A 15,574-nucleotide genomic window follows, 5' to 3' on the forward strand; every position below is an offset into this window, starting at 1 on the left:
TTCATCTCACGTGAAGCAAAACAGACAGGATCTCCAAAGTGCAGGCACTCTTAGAGGGCATCCAACACTCTCCAGGGTAAGGAATTCCAAAGATTCATCACATTCTGAATAAAAACATCCTAAATGATCTCATCTTTATTATGAGACTATGATCCTTGCATTTAGTCTGTCATTGGTCTGTAATTCACAGCAAGATCTCGTATCATTCTTCTCAATTCAAGAGAATACAGTTGTAGTCGATACAATCTCTCGCAAGGCAGCAGGTCTAACAACAAAGAACAAGACCATTGAATCTTCACCTATTTTTTTTAACATTAGGAGATCAAAACTGTGGCAGTATCATGAAGGTCCTTTCTAGGGATGAGTGATTGCAATTAGAGAAGTTTGCAATGCGAGAAAATTCCCTGTGTTTTCCTTGCTTTAGTTGGCTGAAGGATGGGTAGAAGTCATGGCACGGGACATAAAAGGTAGAATGGTTAGCGTAACATTTAGTGCAACGCTGTTACAGCACCAGCGATCAGGATCAGGGTTCGAATCCCGCACTGTCTGTTAAGAGTTTCTACGTTCTCCCCGTCTTCGTGGGCTTCCTTCAGGTGCTCCATTTTCCTCCCACCATTCAAAAAGTAGGTGAATTGGGCACCATGGGCTCATGAACTTAAAGGGCCTGTACCTGTGATGTATGTGGAAATAAATAAATAAATAAAGTCTCTCCATGACTATGACATTTAGATGACCTCCATAATGCAGCAGTGAGTAGCAAACTGTGACAGGCACTGAAGCTGAGAAGCATGCCTTAACCTCCTTGGTTAAAGCCACTCAATGGACAGCATTGTACTTGAGGTCCTGGGAGAGTCAGAGATATCAGTGAAGATAAAAACCACAGAACTGGCTCTTCAAAACCACACACTTTTGATGGAAACAGGTTAATATACACAGTTCTTTAAAACCAATAAAATTGACAATTTCACAGCAATCAAATCGTGTGCTCCACTAATGCTGAAATAATTGAGTAAATTTTTGTGTTTGATTTAAACAAAACTTGGACAACTTTACTCATTTCAAGCTTTTGCAAAGATTTTAAACAAAGGATGGAGAAAAGATTAACCAGAATGTTGCTAGGGCGTGAGACATTTCAGCAAGACCTGGATTGATCACGTTGGAAAAAAGTGGAGAGATTTGGTGGATCAAACATGGTGAGGGCTGACTGCAAACCGAGGAAATCTTCTCCTATTTGTTTGTGGCTCAGAGATAAACACTGTTAGGTCTGCTTTGTTCAAGAATGAGTGAATCAGACACCAGACTGAGTCGAAATCAAGGTTCTTTATTACTGGATTGTAACACTTACAACTAACAGTGTTAGTTGGAGAAGGCGCATTCTCCTGATATCAGCAAGTGGTGTTTTTTTATACCTCAGGACACATACTTAGTAAATTATCATACCATTACACTGTCCAATGAATAAGCTGTTGCTACCCTTCACTGTTAGTCTGCTGCTCATCAGCTTGTTAGTGCCAAGCTTATCTTGAGTGTACAAGGTCACATCTGCATTCTGTTACTCCTTAGTACTGGGTGACTCCTTCTCCGGTCCCATCTCATGATGTTTTTACCTTACAACACTTACACACAAGATTCCAGGTAAAAGATACGAAGAGGAACATTAGTATCTAGAATTCACTGCCTGTATGGGGTACTGATTATAGGATCAATCAATGCCTTCAATAGGGAGTTGTGTAAGTACTTGAGAAATTGTATTCGCAGAGAAATGCGAAAAGAACAGGGTAATGGTTTTCAAGTTTTAAGATAAGAATTTTGCACATGCCTTGATGAAGCCCGAAAAGTTGGCCATGTATCTTTGCTTTTCAAAGTACTCTGTTTGACTGCTGAGTTTCCCCAGCATTGTGTGTTTACTTCAATCACGGTGTCTGCAGACATTCATGTTTTACTTCAGGTTATGGGAATAATGGGATTGTTCTGCTGGACTCTTCTCCTTCAGTGCCATAACAATTGCACGATTCCATGAATTCAGTTTTTCACAACGTAGCTTTCCTGGGATCACACAAACAAATTTTTATACACAGTGGGGGAGTTATGATTCAAAGTGAGAGTTTGAGGAAAAGGTTTTAAAAAAAGCCTCAAGCTCCACTGTTTATTTTCAGGATATTTAATTAAGAGGACATCTGTATTAGGTGAGGGGAGGAAAGTTTATCAGGGGTATGTTTTTTTTTCCCCCAGAGAGTAGTGGGTGCCTGGAATGTATTTCCAGGGGTGGTGGTAGAAGCTGGTACATTTAAGACTCTTGGGCAGACAAATGGATGCAAGAAAAATAGGTTATGAGTGTGAGGTCAGGAAGGTTTAGATCAGTGGTTCTCAACCTTTTTCTTTCCATTCACATACCCTATGCCATCGATGCTCTGTGATTAGTAAGGGATTGCTTAAGGTGGTATGTGAGTGGAAAGAAAAGTTTGAAAACCATACCTAATTGACTCATTATGTGGACAGTTTCATAATGCCAAAGGAAATGGGCCAATGGCAAATTTTCTCAAGCAAAATATTTCAGTAACAATTGGGTCCACAGCACTTCCACTCACAGACCACCTTAAGCAATCCTTTACTAATCACAGAGCACCGATGGCATAGGGATTACTTAAAGTGGTCTGCGAGTGGAAAGAAAAAGGTTGAGAACCACTAGTTTAGATTGTTGAGTAGGTTTATATAGATCAGCACAACTTCATGGGCTGAAGGAGTTGTGCTGTATTTTCCACGTTCAACGAGGTTATTAAGTATATTATAATAAAGCTATTTCAAATAAAGCTGGGAAGGAGAACCAGAAGACTTAAACATTTCATGAAAAATAAACATGAATATATTAGTTATAATTATATTTAGTGATTATAATAAATATATTGAGTAATATCAAGTCTGTGGTTAAAATATAACAAAGATTGGGGCTATAATGAAGTATTATGCTTTAATGGGTTAAATAACTTTGAATTTACTTGGGTCTTGTGAGAAATGTATATCGAAATTGATTCCTTTTTATAGAAGAATGTTTATTACCAAGGGATATTTTTTAACCAAGCTAAAAGATGTACCTGAGTGTAAAGAATGAAAAAAATCTCAAAGAAACAGGTGACATGTTGCACTCTGCATTTCCAAATGTAACCAAGTGAATCATTTCAATAACCTTTAAGCATTGAATGGTTGGTGACACCATTGTAATTAACATGCATCCAAAATTGAACTTTATTCATTTTAAAAGCCTCTGATCAGTTAATCATGGCTGTTAAATTGTACAGATGAACAGTCGTTCATACTCAATTCAGTCCCAAGGATGTGCACTTAGAATAAGACTATCTTATGGAACTCGTCTAACCTGCTCTGGTTCAACAGACACTTATCCATGCTGTCATTTTGAAATTAGGCAAGGTGGCTTCCATTTTTGCTACTCTGTGAAATAAAATATTGTATATTTTTCTTTATTAGTTTGGAGCTCACTCAACATGGGTGGCACAGTTAGTATACCAGTTAGCACAACGCTGTTACAGCAACCTAGACAAGGGTTTGCTATCCTGGGCTGTCTGTAAAGAATTTGTAGGTTCTCCCCGTGTCTGTATGGGTTTCCTCTGGGTGCTCTGCTTTCCTCACACCACTCAGAATCATACCGAAGTTGAAGTAAATTGGGCCAAAAGGGCCTGTTTCTGTGCTGTATGTCTAATTTTTTTTTAAATATTTTTTTTAAATCCCTTAGGTTCTTCAGCTAAATATTTGTGATTGACTTTCAGATTTATTGTTAGACACATCATATACAACCTTAAAGATTTTTTTTAACCTGTGATACCACTTACTGGTAGTGCAAAAGAAAACTGTACACGTAAAAAAAAGAGAGGGGGGGGGGGGGTGAATCAATAAATACAGAAGAGTCCTTCAGTGAGTCTCTGAAGTTGTTGTTGAGGAGTCTGATAGTGGAGGGGAAGCAGGTGTCCCTGAATCTGGTGGTGCGAGTCTTGTGGCACCGATACCTCTTTACTGAGCATGTGCTGGGTGGTGTGGATCCTTGAAGATTCTTGCTGCTCTCTGAAGGCAGCATTTTCTATAGATGTTCTCGATGGTGGAGACCTTCCCTTTGACATCAATGATAAGGTTAAGTTACCAGTATTTTTAAAATAAAATGGAATAGAAATTCTAAGCACCTGAATGCTAGAAGTTGTCAGTATTTTGCTCAGTACCCCCTCCATAAATCTTCGTCCGCGAAGCCAAGCCAAAGAAAGAAAACTACTGATAGAAATTATAATTATTCCAGCTACTGGGAATATGTTTCTCATATTTACACAATACAGCTTTGAGTTGCTTTGTTTGAAATATTAAGTCACAGGTAAGTTTTTAAAAAAAACAGTAAAAATCCAAAAATCTGAAACTCTTGACAGGGCATTGGTACCGACCAGTTTCATTCATACCTGTGCTGAAGAAGAGGGTGGTAACCTACCTAAATAGGCTACTGACCACTGGCACTCGCATTCACCGCGATCAAATGTCTTGAGAGGTTGGTGTTAAAACATATCAGCTCTTGTCTGATTGGCCACATGGATCTGTTCCAATTTGCCAACCACAGCTGTATTTAATTTAGGCATACAGCACGGTAATTTGCCTACGCCCCCGGTACGTTTCGAACAGTTGGAGCCCCCAGGGAAAACCCACACAGGTGTGGGGAGAACGTACGAACTCCTTACAGTACGTCTAAAAAAATTAATTTTAAAATCTATTTTGCTTCACGTTCCAGTCCATATAAAAAGATAGTTTTTAAATCCATTTTTATATCGCAAAGATTAGATTTGAAGTTTTTTAAAACTATGATAAGATTTAAAAGTAATCATAAAGATAGTTGCCTAGAAACTCATACCAATTCAATTGTGTAACATCTACCTTGTAGTGGTGAATTGCTTCTGAACATTCTACTGAGGAATTTTTACAAAAGCTTTTGGGCTGTAATACGGTTTACTCAATCTCCCATTCACTGAAATATTCCTCCATTCTGTCAAAATGTAAAATATATTTTAGAAACGGCTCTGATCATTAATGGTTGGTATAGTTGGACTGAGTTGACAGGGCATTGGGACAGAGACTGCAGATGGGCTGACAAAGGCAGCAGGTTCTGAAGGTGCCTCAGAAAACCAAACTACATTTGACATGGTATTCTGTACCAGAAGCTTCAGAATTAAGAATTGTCAATATGAGAAATGAAACATTTTTTCTGCAAGCCAACAGTTTTGAATCATGAGAAATTAATCAATTTCTTCTTCCATGACAATTCTATTTCTTTTTGTCCTTTTGATCCATTTTTAAAGTATATTCTCCTTTCTGTACAATTTATTCAATGGATATTTTCCAGTTATACTTGTGAACTTTTCTACCATTTTTGATTTTATTGAATCCTTCTGCTTTGTCCCATTTTACTGTGTTCTCATTGTCAGTTTTCTTTCCCCCATCTGTTTTGTGTGATGTAGGCCATGTTCTTGGCTTCTTTAAGTGGAGGCAGCTGGAGCCAGCAAGACTTGGCAGGAAAACCTTCACAATTGGTCAGGAAGATGACGATACAGATATCGGAAGTGTCCAGGTAAAAGATTGTTCTTCCATTGTTCATTGGGATTAAGGATTATTCTGGTTGTAATACACACAGGAAATACTAAACAGGTTACGGGAAAAGTAAGGGAGCGCAGATGTGCTTAAAAACCTGGTCACCACCGACAGGCTTAAAAAAGGCGACTCTATCCTCAACGTGTCTCAATCATACGATAGGCAAATGCTGCAAGGTGGAGATCACTTTAATCAAAGTAATATTTAAAGAACCCATGAATATTCTTAATCTAAGCAATAAACCTAAAGTGCAGATGAGACTGGGAGGAAATCAAGTAATCAGTATTAAAAAAAATTAGGCATTGTTTAAAAATACACAGTAAAGCTGCCTTCAAGATACCTGTAGTTTAAAACAGAATTAAAACAATTCATTTTCTCATCATTCTTACGACCGTAATGACAGCCATGAAAGAAATTGCAGCTGTGCAAAACAAAATAAGGGACTAAGTATTGTAGACCAATTATCTGCCCAACTTTATCAACTGTTTTCTTACTGAATAGTAGCTGGGTGGCACAATGCTGGGGTCTCAAATTATGACCCTATAAAACTAACAATTTGGTTATTTAAGGATGTCGATGAACAGAGGGACCTTGGGGTCCAAACTCATGTTTCGCTCAAGGTTGCCACACAGGTTGTTAGTTAAGAAGGCCTATGGGATATTGGGCTTCATTAATTGGGGAACTGAGTTCAAGAGAGGTTGTGTTGCAACTCTACAAATCTCTAGTGAGACCACACTTTGTGTGTTCAGCTCTGGTCACATTATTACAGGATGTGGAATCTATGGAGAGGGTGCAGAGAAGATTTACCAGGATGTTGGATGGATTGGAAAATAAGTCTCATGAGGCAAGATTTGCAGAGCTGAGACTACTCTTTGGAGCAAAGAAGGATGAGAGGAGATTTTGAGAGGCATCGACAGGGTGGATATCCAGCTACTTTTCCCCAGGGCAGTAATAGCAAACACTAGTAGATGCATGTACAATCTGAAGGAAGTTTAGGGGTGCCTGGAATGCCTTGCCAAGGATGGTGGTAGAAAATGAAACATTAGGGGCATTCAAGAAAAATGAGGTAGGCTTTAGTACTTTTTTTAGGGGAAGGAATATATGGGTCAGCCCAACATCGAGGGCTGAAGTATCTGTACTGTTCTGTGTTCTAAATGTAGTAATGGAATAGTCACACCCCACTGAGTGATAAATGTACATCTTGTATGGGCACTCCATCATTCCTGTGGTTTCAAACTTGAGGCATAATCTTGAAAGCTGAAAATAAATTATATTTGATCAAAAACAAACTGCTGGAGGAACTCACAGTGGAGCAGATCAACACAGAATTGCAGGTTCTGGAATCTTCAGCAAATAAAGAATTGATTCAATTTCAGATTTATTGTCAGAGTTCATACATATCACATACAACCCTGAGATTCTCTTCCTGTAGGTGAGGCAGAATTACCACATATTCATAGTGCAAAAAAAAACTGTACACAACACGTAAATATATAAAGAAAGGTAAACAAACTGCGCGAGAGAAATAAATGTAAGAGTCCTTAAACAAGACCGATTGAGTTTGTTGAGTCTGATGGTGGAGGGGTAGTTTCTGAACCTGGTAGTGCAAGTCTTGTGATACCTAGACCTCTTTCCTGATGGTAGCAGTGAGAACAGAGCATGCACTGGGTAGCATGGATCCTCGTTGATTGCTGCTGGTCTTGACAGCTGTGTTCCCTGTGGATGTTCTTGATGTTGTTGAGGGTTTTTCCTGTGATTCCCGGGCTGTGTCCACTACCTTTTGCAGGGTTTTACTCTCAGGGAAATTGGTGGCCCCATGTCAGACGATGCAGCCGGTCAGCATAATTTCTGCCACCCCTATGCAGAAATTTGCCAAGGTTTCCGACGTCATGCCAAACTTCCGAAAACTCCTGAGGAGGTAGAGGCATTGGCATGCCGTCTTCATAATGCTTGGTCCTGTAAAAATCCTCTGAGATAGTGACTCCCAAGAACTTAAAATTTGCTCACCCTCTCCTTGCTGGAGGAACTCAGCATGTCAGATTGCATCCATGGGCAGAATGGGTCAGTCCACACTTGGGGTCTGAACCCTTTATCAAGACTTCAGACAGCGGTGGGCAACCTACAACCCAAATTTATCTGACCCAGTGAGTGGTCTCCTCGCCCCCAGCTCAGTGCATGGCTCTCCCACTCAAGAACATTCACGGGGTCTCTGTGCATTGGAGACCCCCCCCCCCGCCCTCCGTTGTGTATATATACACCCCCCACGCAAGATTCCCCCCCAGCTCTCTGGGCTGGAGACTCACCGCCCCCCTCCCCACCCATGTGTGACTCTCCCCGCCCTTTCTATCTGCTTAAATCCCTCTCTCACTTCCTCTCTCTGTCACACGCCCCTCTCTCTCTGCATGAGGCTCACCCTCTTGTTTGTGTGACAATTTTCCCCTCTTACTGTCTGCTTTGGGGTTAGTTATTTTGTTTTCATTGTAACCTTTTTCTCCTTTTTGACATTTTTTTTTAAATTGTCATTTTTATGACTAACTAGTGATTTTTGGTGAGTTTCCAGATTTGCCTTTTCTGACCTGAAATGCATCACTGTATTCATTCCATCTATTTATTCAATCAACCTATTTATTTAATTTAATGGCAACATCAGTGTGGCCTGCTGTTCAATCACTGACACACCTTCCAGCCCACATGCAGTAAAAGGCTGCCCACCCCTGACTTAAGATAATAAGGTAAAATAATATATAGATATAAAATTGAGTTGTAAACTATCCCTTTGCCTCTATGGATTTTGTAAACCCACTGAGTTTTTCCAGTAGGTGGTGTTTTGCTCCAATTCCCAGTATCCTCAGGCTCTTAAATTTAGACATACTGCACGGTAACAGACCATTTCAGTCCACAAGTCTGTGCTGCCCAATTTACACCCAATTAACCTGCACTCCCAGAATGTTTCAAAGAGTGGGAGGAGACTGGAGACCCCGGAGAAGACCCACGCAGACACAGGGAAAACGTACAAACTACTTACAGACAGTGCGGGATTCGTACCCCAGTCCTGATCGCTGTAAAGGTGTTGCGTCAACCGCAATGCTAACCATACTGCTCCTTTTGTTCCATCTTACATTTAATCAATTTCTGCTTTTCATTTGTGACCTTGTACCCACATCTCATAACAAGATATTATGCACATGTATGCTATTGAGAAAAAGAAATTCAATGTTCAGTTCTGTTATTTGAGTCCTTTTGGGAACCTAACAAAAGAAAATGCATCTGCTATGTTTGCTTACCTACTATGACACAGTAGACCATTCTATTCATTGGGTCTACACTAGCTCCCAGCAGAATAATCACATTGGTCTCATGTTCCCATTTTTCTCTTTCTCTACATTCCCATCAATTACACTTCGGTACTTTTACCACTTGCCTTCACTTGAGATATTTTATGATTACCAATTTACATTCTGGCACAACCTTAAGATGTGGAAGGAAACGAACACCTTGGGGAAATCCAGTCATTTAAAGAGAAAATGTTCAAACTCCACATTGACAGCAGATGAGATCAACGGTCACTAGAGTTGTGAGGCAGGAACACCAACTGTGCTGTTGCTTTTACAACCCAACTTTTAAGATCTAAACAAGGTGAACAACAACCATGATGGTCTGGCATGTTTTAAAACATACCATTGCTGTTGGTTCTGACTTGGTCTCCTTAAATCTTTCAAAAACAACTATACTGTTTATAATTTCAACTGGATAATGAGAAATCCATAGGATTTGGTGTCAAATCACAAACAATAAATGTGAAAACCAAGTTGATGGGATCCTATGATAATGATATTGTTGGTGTCTTTCTCGCTATGTGGTGGTCAATATTTTACTCAAATGAAAGCCGTGACTGTAATCAGGCAACAACAAAAAAAGTTGAGGTGCTGCTCAATTGTTGCTTTCGTTGGATTGTGGCCACTTCACTACTGCCAAAATGTGTGTTGCTAGTGAAGTAACTTGAACAGAAATACAATCTTGTTAAAAATGCCAAATACCTGATCTGTTCCACATGCTACAATAAGGGTCCTACTCCCCAAAGTTTATTACAACACTATTCCATAGACCATCTAGAATTCCAGACATCTAGAATTCTCAGATCATTTGGGAAGAGAAATCCATGACTATCAGGCATCCAGAGATTAAATCTCACCTTATTCCAACATAATAGCTGTGAGACAGCTTCTAATTATTATTATTCTAGTAACTGGGCAAGGTAAACGTTGCTCTTTTGAAGCAGTAAAAGGAAAGGAGTTGGGCTTCAGGTGAGGTCCATTTCATTAAGTGTGTTGTGCAACTATAAATCTTTCCAAAATAAATACCTCAAGTCTAACGGTTCTTTTCATCAAGGCAGTTTGGAATCGGAGACGTTTTGGCATTTTCCATTCAATGGCGCAGGAGTGCACAAGCCAGTTTTCTATATTAAGATCAGTGACCAGAGAATTCCATTCAAAATATCTCACCGCGACTATCTTGACTACCATTAAGGAATGTAAAAACAGATAATGGAGGCTTAAACACACTTAAGATTCTTCACAACTACTAAGTGTAAATGACATTCTCAAGGAATAGAGATTATGTAATGACTACGAACAAGTCATCAACGTATCATGAACTAACTTTTAGATCAATAAAGTGGTGCACCAAAGTGATCCATTACAGGAAAGATGTGGGCAATCGTCTGAACAGCTGCGTTCATAGACAAGTAAAAATTGGACAAACACAAAGTGTAAAATGCATTTACCAGATTACCTTGTATAATACAAAGTATTATTACAAAATTTCTGGTCAACTTTTCAATATATTCAACGTTAATATTCATTGATTTTTTTTTGTTGTTTGTAACGACTGACAGAATTGAGCTATTCTCTCTGCAAAAATGACTCATGGACAGTTCTACTGGCCAAGGTATTTTTGGAATGGTTGGAAAGCACTACAGTTATGCTTCTTGCCTTCCAACCTATACAAATGTACAGTGGACCATCAGCTGAAATTCCAACATTCTAGAGACCAAAATTCAATTGGTCAGTGATTATAATAAACTGATTCAACACAAGCTCAGTCATCCAGAGCTTCATTAACCAGCATACCTAATTTGAGGGAGTACACTAGGCCAACACTAGACCAGCTTTGGAGACCTAGGGAAACACTGAAAAGACATCACAAACCACACAGCAGGGCAACATCTGAGCTGGCAATAGGTTCAAAGAGGCAGAATGAAGTATTGGGCACCTGTCAAGACCAATGGCTGATGACAGAGCTTTTAGGTTCTTCTTTTGGTTCAGCCTTATATCTAATCTGCTCAAAAAACAATGAGAATTCTCTGGGAAAAGCTTGTAAACCTATGCAGGACCTGCAGGAACCTTTTGCTTAAGTGACCAAAAAAAAGACCACAAATGATGCCACAAAAATATCATTTGACAAAAGGATTACAATACAAAAGAGGGGACTCAATTGGAAATGAGGAAGAAAGGAGATTCACATCATAGTAGATGTAAAACCCTAACCCACCCCCCAAAAACAGGGTTTGTCCTGAAACCTAGAACTCACACGTAACCTGCGGTTGACTAATTAACATTTAGAACTTAACAGCAGCTAAAATTAATGTTATCTTCTAATGTTACTAAGGATATATCAATTTAATTTGCTTGCATAAAAATCAAACTCAACAACCAATAGTCTAGTTTTATAACACACTTGATAGTGCCAATCTGATCTCCAATTCCACATACACTCACAGCATGAAAACCCCTTCAGCTCAACATGATGACCAGGGCATATTCCTGAGCTAGTTACATTGGCCTGCATTTTACCCATATCCCTCTAATCCTTAACTATTCTAGCGCCTTTTACACATTGGATTGCGCCCACCTCTACCATTTCCTCTGGTAGCTTGTTTCATATATCCACCACTCTCTGTGTGTGTGTGTGTGTGTGTGTGTGTGTGTGTGTGTGTGTGTGTGTGTGTGTGTGTGTGTGTGTGTGTGTGTGTGTGTGTGTGTGTGTGTGTGTGTGTGTGTGTGTGTGTGTGTGTGTGAGTGAGAGAGAAGAACTTTCCCCCAGGTTTCCTTTAAGTATTTCCCTTCTTGGCTTAAACCTATACCCTCCAGTTTTGGACTCCTCTTAATCCATCTCATCTATGTTCACATTACTACAATGTAGCAATCTTGCAAAGTTGTATTTTAGTTGAAAATTAAATTATGGTTTATTATCATGGAAAGTAATGTCTATATTTTAACATCAGAAAAAAGTACAATTATGGAGAAAGTCATCCAAATTCTACAATGAACCATTTTGTATAAAGTTTGCTTTGGTCTCAAAGTAATTAAACTAAAATGGTTTCCATTTATTTACTTGTTTGCAGATTTTCCCCCGGTGATTAGCTTACAAGCAACAGACTTTCAAAACATCTTGATGCCATGTTTAATTAAAACAGTAATTTTCACAGTTTTTAGTACAAATTGAAAAGGATCACAATCTTCACAGTTTCATAAAAACTACAGTTTTTGCAAACCATGAAGGCCTTAATACGGAAGTATAAGAAATAGAGTTTCCACATTTAAAAGTTTCTTCCTATTGCTGGCAATAATTCATTCCTTGTGAGATCCATCAACTGAGCAAGTCAAAAAGCTGTAGACACTCGATCGAACAGCAGTATGCTACAAAGGATACTTTTGTCTTCCTGTGAAAATAAATAATACACAACCATCAGATATATTTTGATGAATGAAATGAGGTTCAATTTTCATTCAACATCTGCGTTTACCTAAAGAAAACTTGCTCATCAAGTACTATTTCCCTATCCTACAAAGAATATGTTTTCAGAATTTTTGATTTTTTTTTGTTTTTAGACTACAAGACAGAAGCAGAAATAGGCTATTCAGCTCATCAAATCTGTCCCGCCTATATAAAATCAATATTTCTATTTCAAAGGTATTTGAGAATTTCAGCATTTGATAAGTAAATCGCAAAATTCTGTAGACACTGGTTGAGCCTGCTCTTGGGAAATGAGCAATGGTTGACACGTTTGTAGGGGAGCATATAAGGGCCAGTGACCACAAGGAGTTCATGGATAAATAGAGGACTAGTCCTCAAGGTAAAGGTAATTTAGGGGAAAGCCACTTTTGATGGCATCACAACAGGCTATCAGTCCAGATTGTATGAACATGTTTTAATTAATTCTGAATCTGGAGCAAGATAGTTTGTCCGAGGAACTGGTTGCTCAACTAAGCTGGGAATTTTCAACTAGATTTTCAAATCTTTCATGAGATAGAGAATCCTAATTTTGTTAAGCTCCAGATAAACTACTTCAGGATATTTCAGCTAATTAATGCAATAAAAAATTAAAATATTCTTCAGGAACAAGAATGTATAAAATTTGAGTGAAATAACACTTCTGGAGTTTACACGCAGACATTGTTTAGCCTTTTGCAATCTCTCAATCAAACAAAAAGCATGCACTTCCCCTTTGGGTATTGAGAATTTTTTTCTTTCAGTGAAAACCTCAATAGTTATTTGAAAAATTTCTTATAATTACCTATTGTGCAAGACAGCCATAGGGGTCTCCATCAAAGGATAACACTTAGGATAGACAATGGTAAACATAGGCTTGCTGCAGTGATGACAATGTCCCAGTGGGTAGAATAATAATTTGTACAGATTTCTAGGTAATGAGATTGGGGACAAGAGATCCAGACCTACAGGAAAACAACACCATAAATTTCTTTGCAATAATCATCCTATTTAATGCAACTTAATCTTTGTAAAGCTATGTAGCAGCTGTACAAACATTATGGTTTGAATCCAAACCTGCATAACAATTGCAGTTTAAATAAAGAGGTGGATACAATTATTAAGTTAGAGATTGTATTGTCACTGGAAGTATGCAAAATAGATTTTAGGCAGTTTCAGGTGGCCAATTGCCCCACATGTAAAGCCGCACGTTTAGGCAATATGCGGCTGTTTTGAGGCCACCTGAATGTGCAAGAGGCGCTCTTGAGGCGAGCCATGTAACCCTCCTCCGAGAGGGATAATCAGCTCAGCAGCTCCCACAGCCATCTGAATGCAACTGGCTGAAAGCGGATGTTAAAGGGTCAGGCTGCTGATCACAGCTGACACTGGGCAGCAGCCGGAGTGTACTCAGAGCCGCATCCTGTACAGCTGTGTTCTTCAGGTGGCCAGCATTCCGCTTTAAACGCTGCCATCTGAACAGCAATTTAAAGGGCCGCTTCTGCTTCTTCAGGTGCATTCTTAGTGTAGAATGGACCTGAAAATGCCTTTTAACACGCCTTATTATTTTCATTATATTTGTTCCTCCTTGATCAGATGTGATCACAACACAAACTACAGTACAACTCTGATTATCCAAAAATCAGATTATCCAAAATTTATTTGGACTCCACAATGATGTCATTTCACCTCCAAATATTTTAAGATAAATGAGGATATCTAAAACAATCAGAAATTCTCAGTGTTCTGAATTTTTTTTTCCAGAGCTGAACTGATGTCACAGGTTGAAAATTGGTGAGAATTAAACATTATTTTGTGCTTTAAAAGCTTTCCCTTGTTACTTAAACACTGTTACAAGTGATTTGCTGTTGGTACTAGTTTGTTTTTTTTTAAAAATGACCAGTTATCCGAAAATATCATTTATCCGAAATAGCCCATTCCCATCTATTTCAGATAATCGGTGTTGTAATATACTTTTTAAGATTAGAGGATAGGTAATTAGCTTCTCTTTGATATCTGCCAAACTCACCCAATCATTAAAACAAATACAGTGAAGCCCTAAGTATCTGGAATTCAAGCAACCAGCAAAAAAAAAAATTAAAATAAATAAGAATAATAATAGTTAAAAAAAAAAGCAAGTTTAAAATTTGCGCGCCTCGCCGATAGTTCTCCAATCCACCATTCTCACAACACCAGCAACCAGTTCCTGCCTTGTGACCAACATAAAGAGAGATTCAGGTTTTCAGGACATCATTTTCAACAAATTTCCCCCCACCACCATTACCTTGCCGAAAGAAAAACAATCAGGCAGGCGTAAATGTGCTGTTTACACTTAAGCAGAAGTTGGAGATATGTAAGAGTGCCTATGGAGGAATTTAATGCTGGACCATCAACCATCTGCGACATTAAGGCTCAGTCTCAGAAAATTAAGCAGTTTTATATGAAGACAGACACTGATAAAAATGTTGATCAATGTCATACTCCTTCTTCCTACTACAATACTGAATTATTTTCAAGTTTCTTTACATTTTACACTGCTTAAGGGGAGTGCATCTTACGGAAATAACAACCAGGCTCTGAAGATCTAGTTATGGTGGCAAGTACAGCATAGTAGTTTTGTCTTTCAAACTGTTTATTCTTAATGCTGATGTATTAATAAGAGTTAAGACTCAAGCAACTGGAAAATACACTTATCCGGCATCTACCAATACCCACAGTTGCCGGATATCAGGGGCTTTACTGAATTGGGGTGATCAGGTGGTATCTATCTCAGTTCCTTCTTTCAATTTTCTTTGCAATTTCTGGTCAGAGTACATTCAAAGTAAAACGGACAAGAAATGTTCTGCAAGGGGTTGTATCTCCCCTTCGAATCACTCTAAAAATCATACTTGAACTTGATAACACAAGAGCACAAATATTTCTCTGAAATTCAGTAGTTGGATGAAAATGCACTAAAATATGCCAAATCACTATGCAAAGGATGGTAAAAAAAAAATTATGTGCATTTTTCTTCTACTGTCGCTTATTCTTGAACAATTTAAAAAGTATTTGAAATGCATTTACTATAGTCAACTAGAAAACTGGAATTACATGATAGAATGAACACTCGTTAATCTATTAAATACAAATTAAGACATTGTTTAGAGGCAACTAAATATCCATAAATAATATAATC

The 15,574-nt window shown here is 38.5% G+C and overlaps 1 protein-coding gene and 2 long non-coding RNA genes across 8 annotated transcripts in view; 1 reads left to right on the top strand and 2 right to left on the bottom strand.

Annotated features, from left to right (window-relative positions):
* The window catches only part of LOC138749670 (uncharacterized), a 135,378-nt gene extending 125,239 nt beyond the window's left edge, over positions 1 to 10,139 (bottom strand). The window contains exon 1 of the long non-coding RNA XR_011348817.1: positions 9,993 to 10,139. This is a non-coding gene — a long non-coding RNA (uncharacterized lncRNA). The remainder of the gene's footprint in view (positions 1 to 9,992) is intronic.
* LOC138749669 (uncharacterized) overlaps positions 1 to 12,115 on the top strand; it is a 37,969-nt gene extending 25,854 nt beyond the window's left edge. The window contains exons 2-3 of the long non-coding RNA XR_011348816.1: positions 5,502 to 5,611; positions 12,035 to 12,115. This is a non-coding gene — a long non-coding RNA (uncharacterized lncRNA). The remainder of the gene's footprint in view (positions 1 to 5,501; positions 5,612 to 12,034) is intronic.
* The window catches only part of lrrc28 (leucine rich repeat containing 28), a 54,653-nt gene continuing 51,155 nt past the window's right edge, over positions 12,077 to 15,574 (bottom strand). For 5 of the 6 annotated variants that reach the window (XM_069911387.1, XM_069911386.1, XM_069911389.1 and 2 more), the window contains 2 exons: positions 13,208 to 13,367; positions 12,077 to 12,352 (listed from right to left, as the gene is read on the bottom strand). In XM_069911387.1, coding sequence (XP_069767488.1) covers positions 12,280 to 12,352; positions 13,208 to 13,367 — 233 coding nt within the window. In that variant the 3' untranslated portion in view covers positions 12,077 to 12,279. The remainder of the gene's footprint in view (positions 12,353 to 13,207; positions 13,368 to 15,574) is intronic. The other variant, XM_069911390.1, reaches the window with a different exon arrangement.

This window comes from Narcine bancroftii, chromosome 14 (genome assembly GCF_036971445.1).
Source record: "Narcine bancroftii isolate sNarBan1 chromosome 14, sNarBan1.hap1, whole genome shotgun sequence".
Taxonomy (NCBI): domain Eukaryota; kingdom Metazoa; phylum Chordata; class Chondrichthyes; order Torpediniformes; family Narcinidae; genus Narcine; species Narcine bancroftii.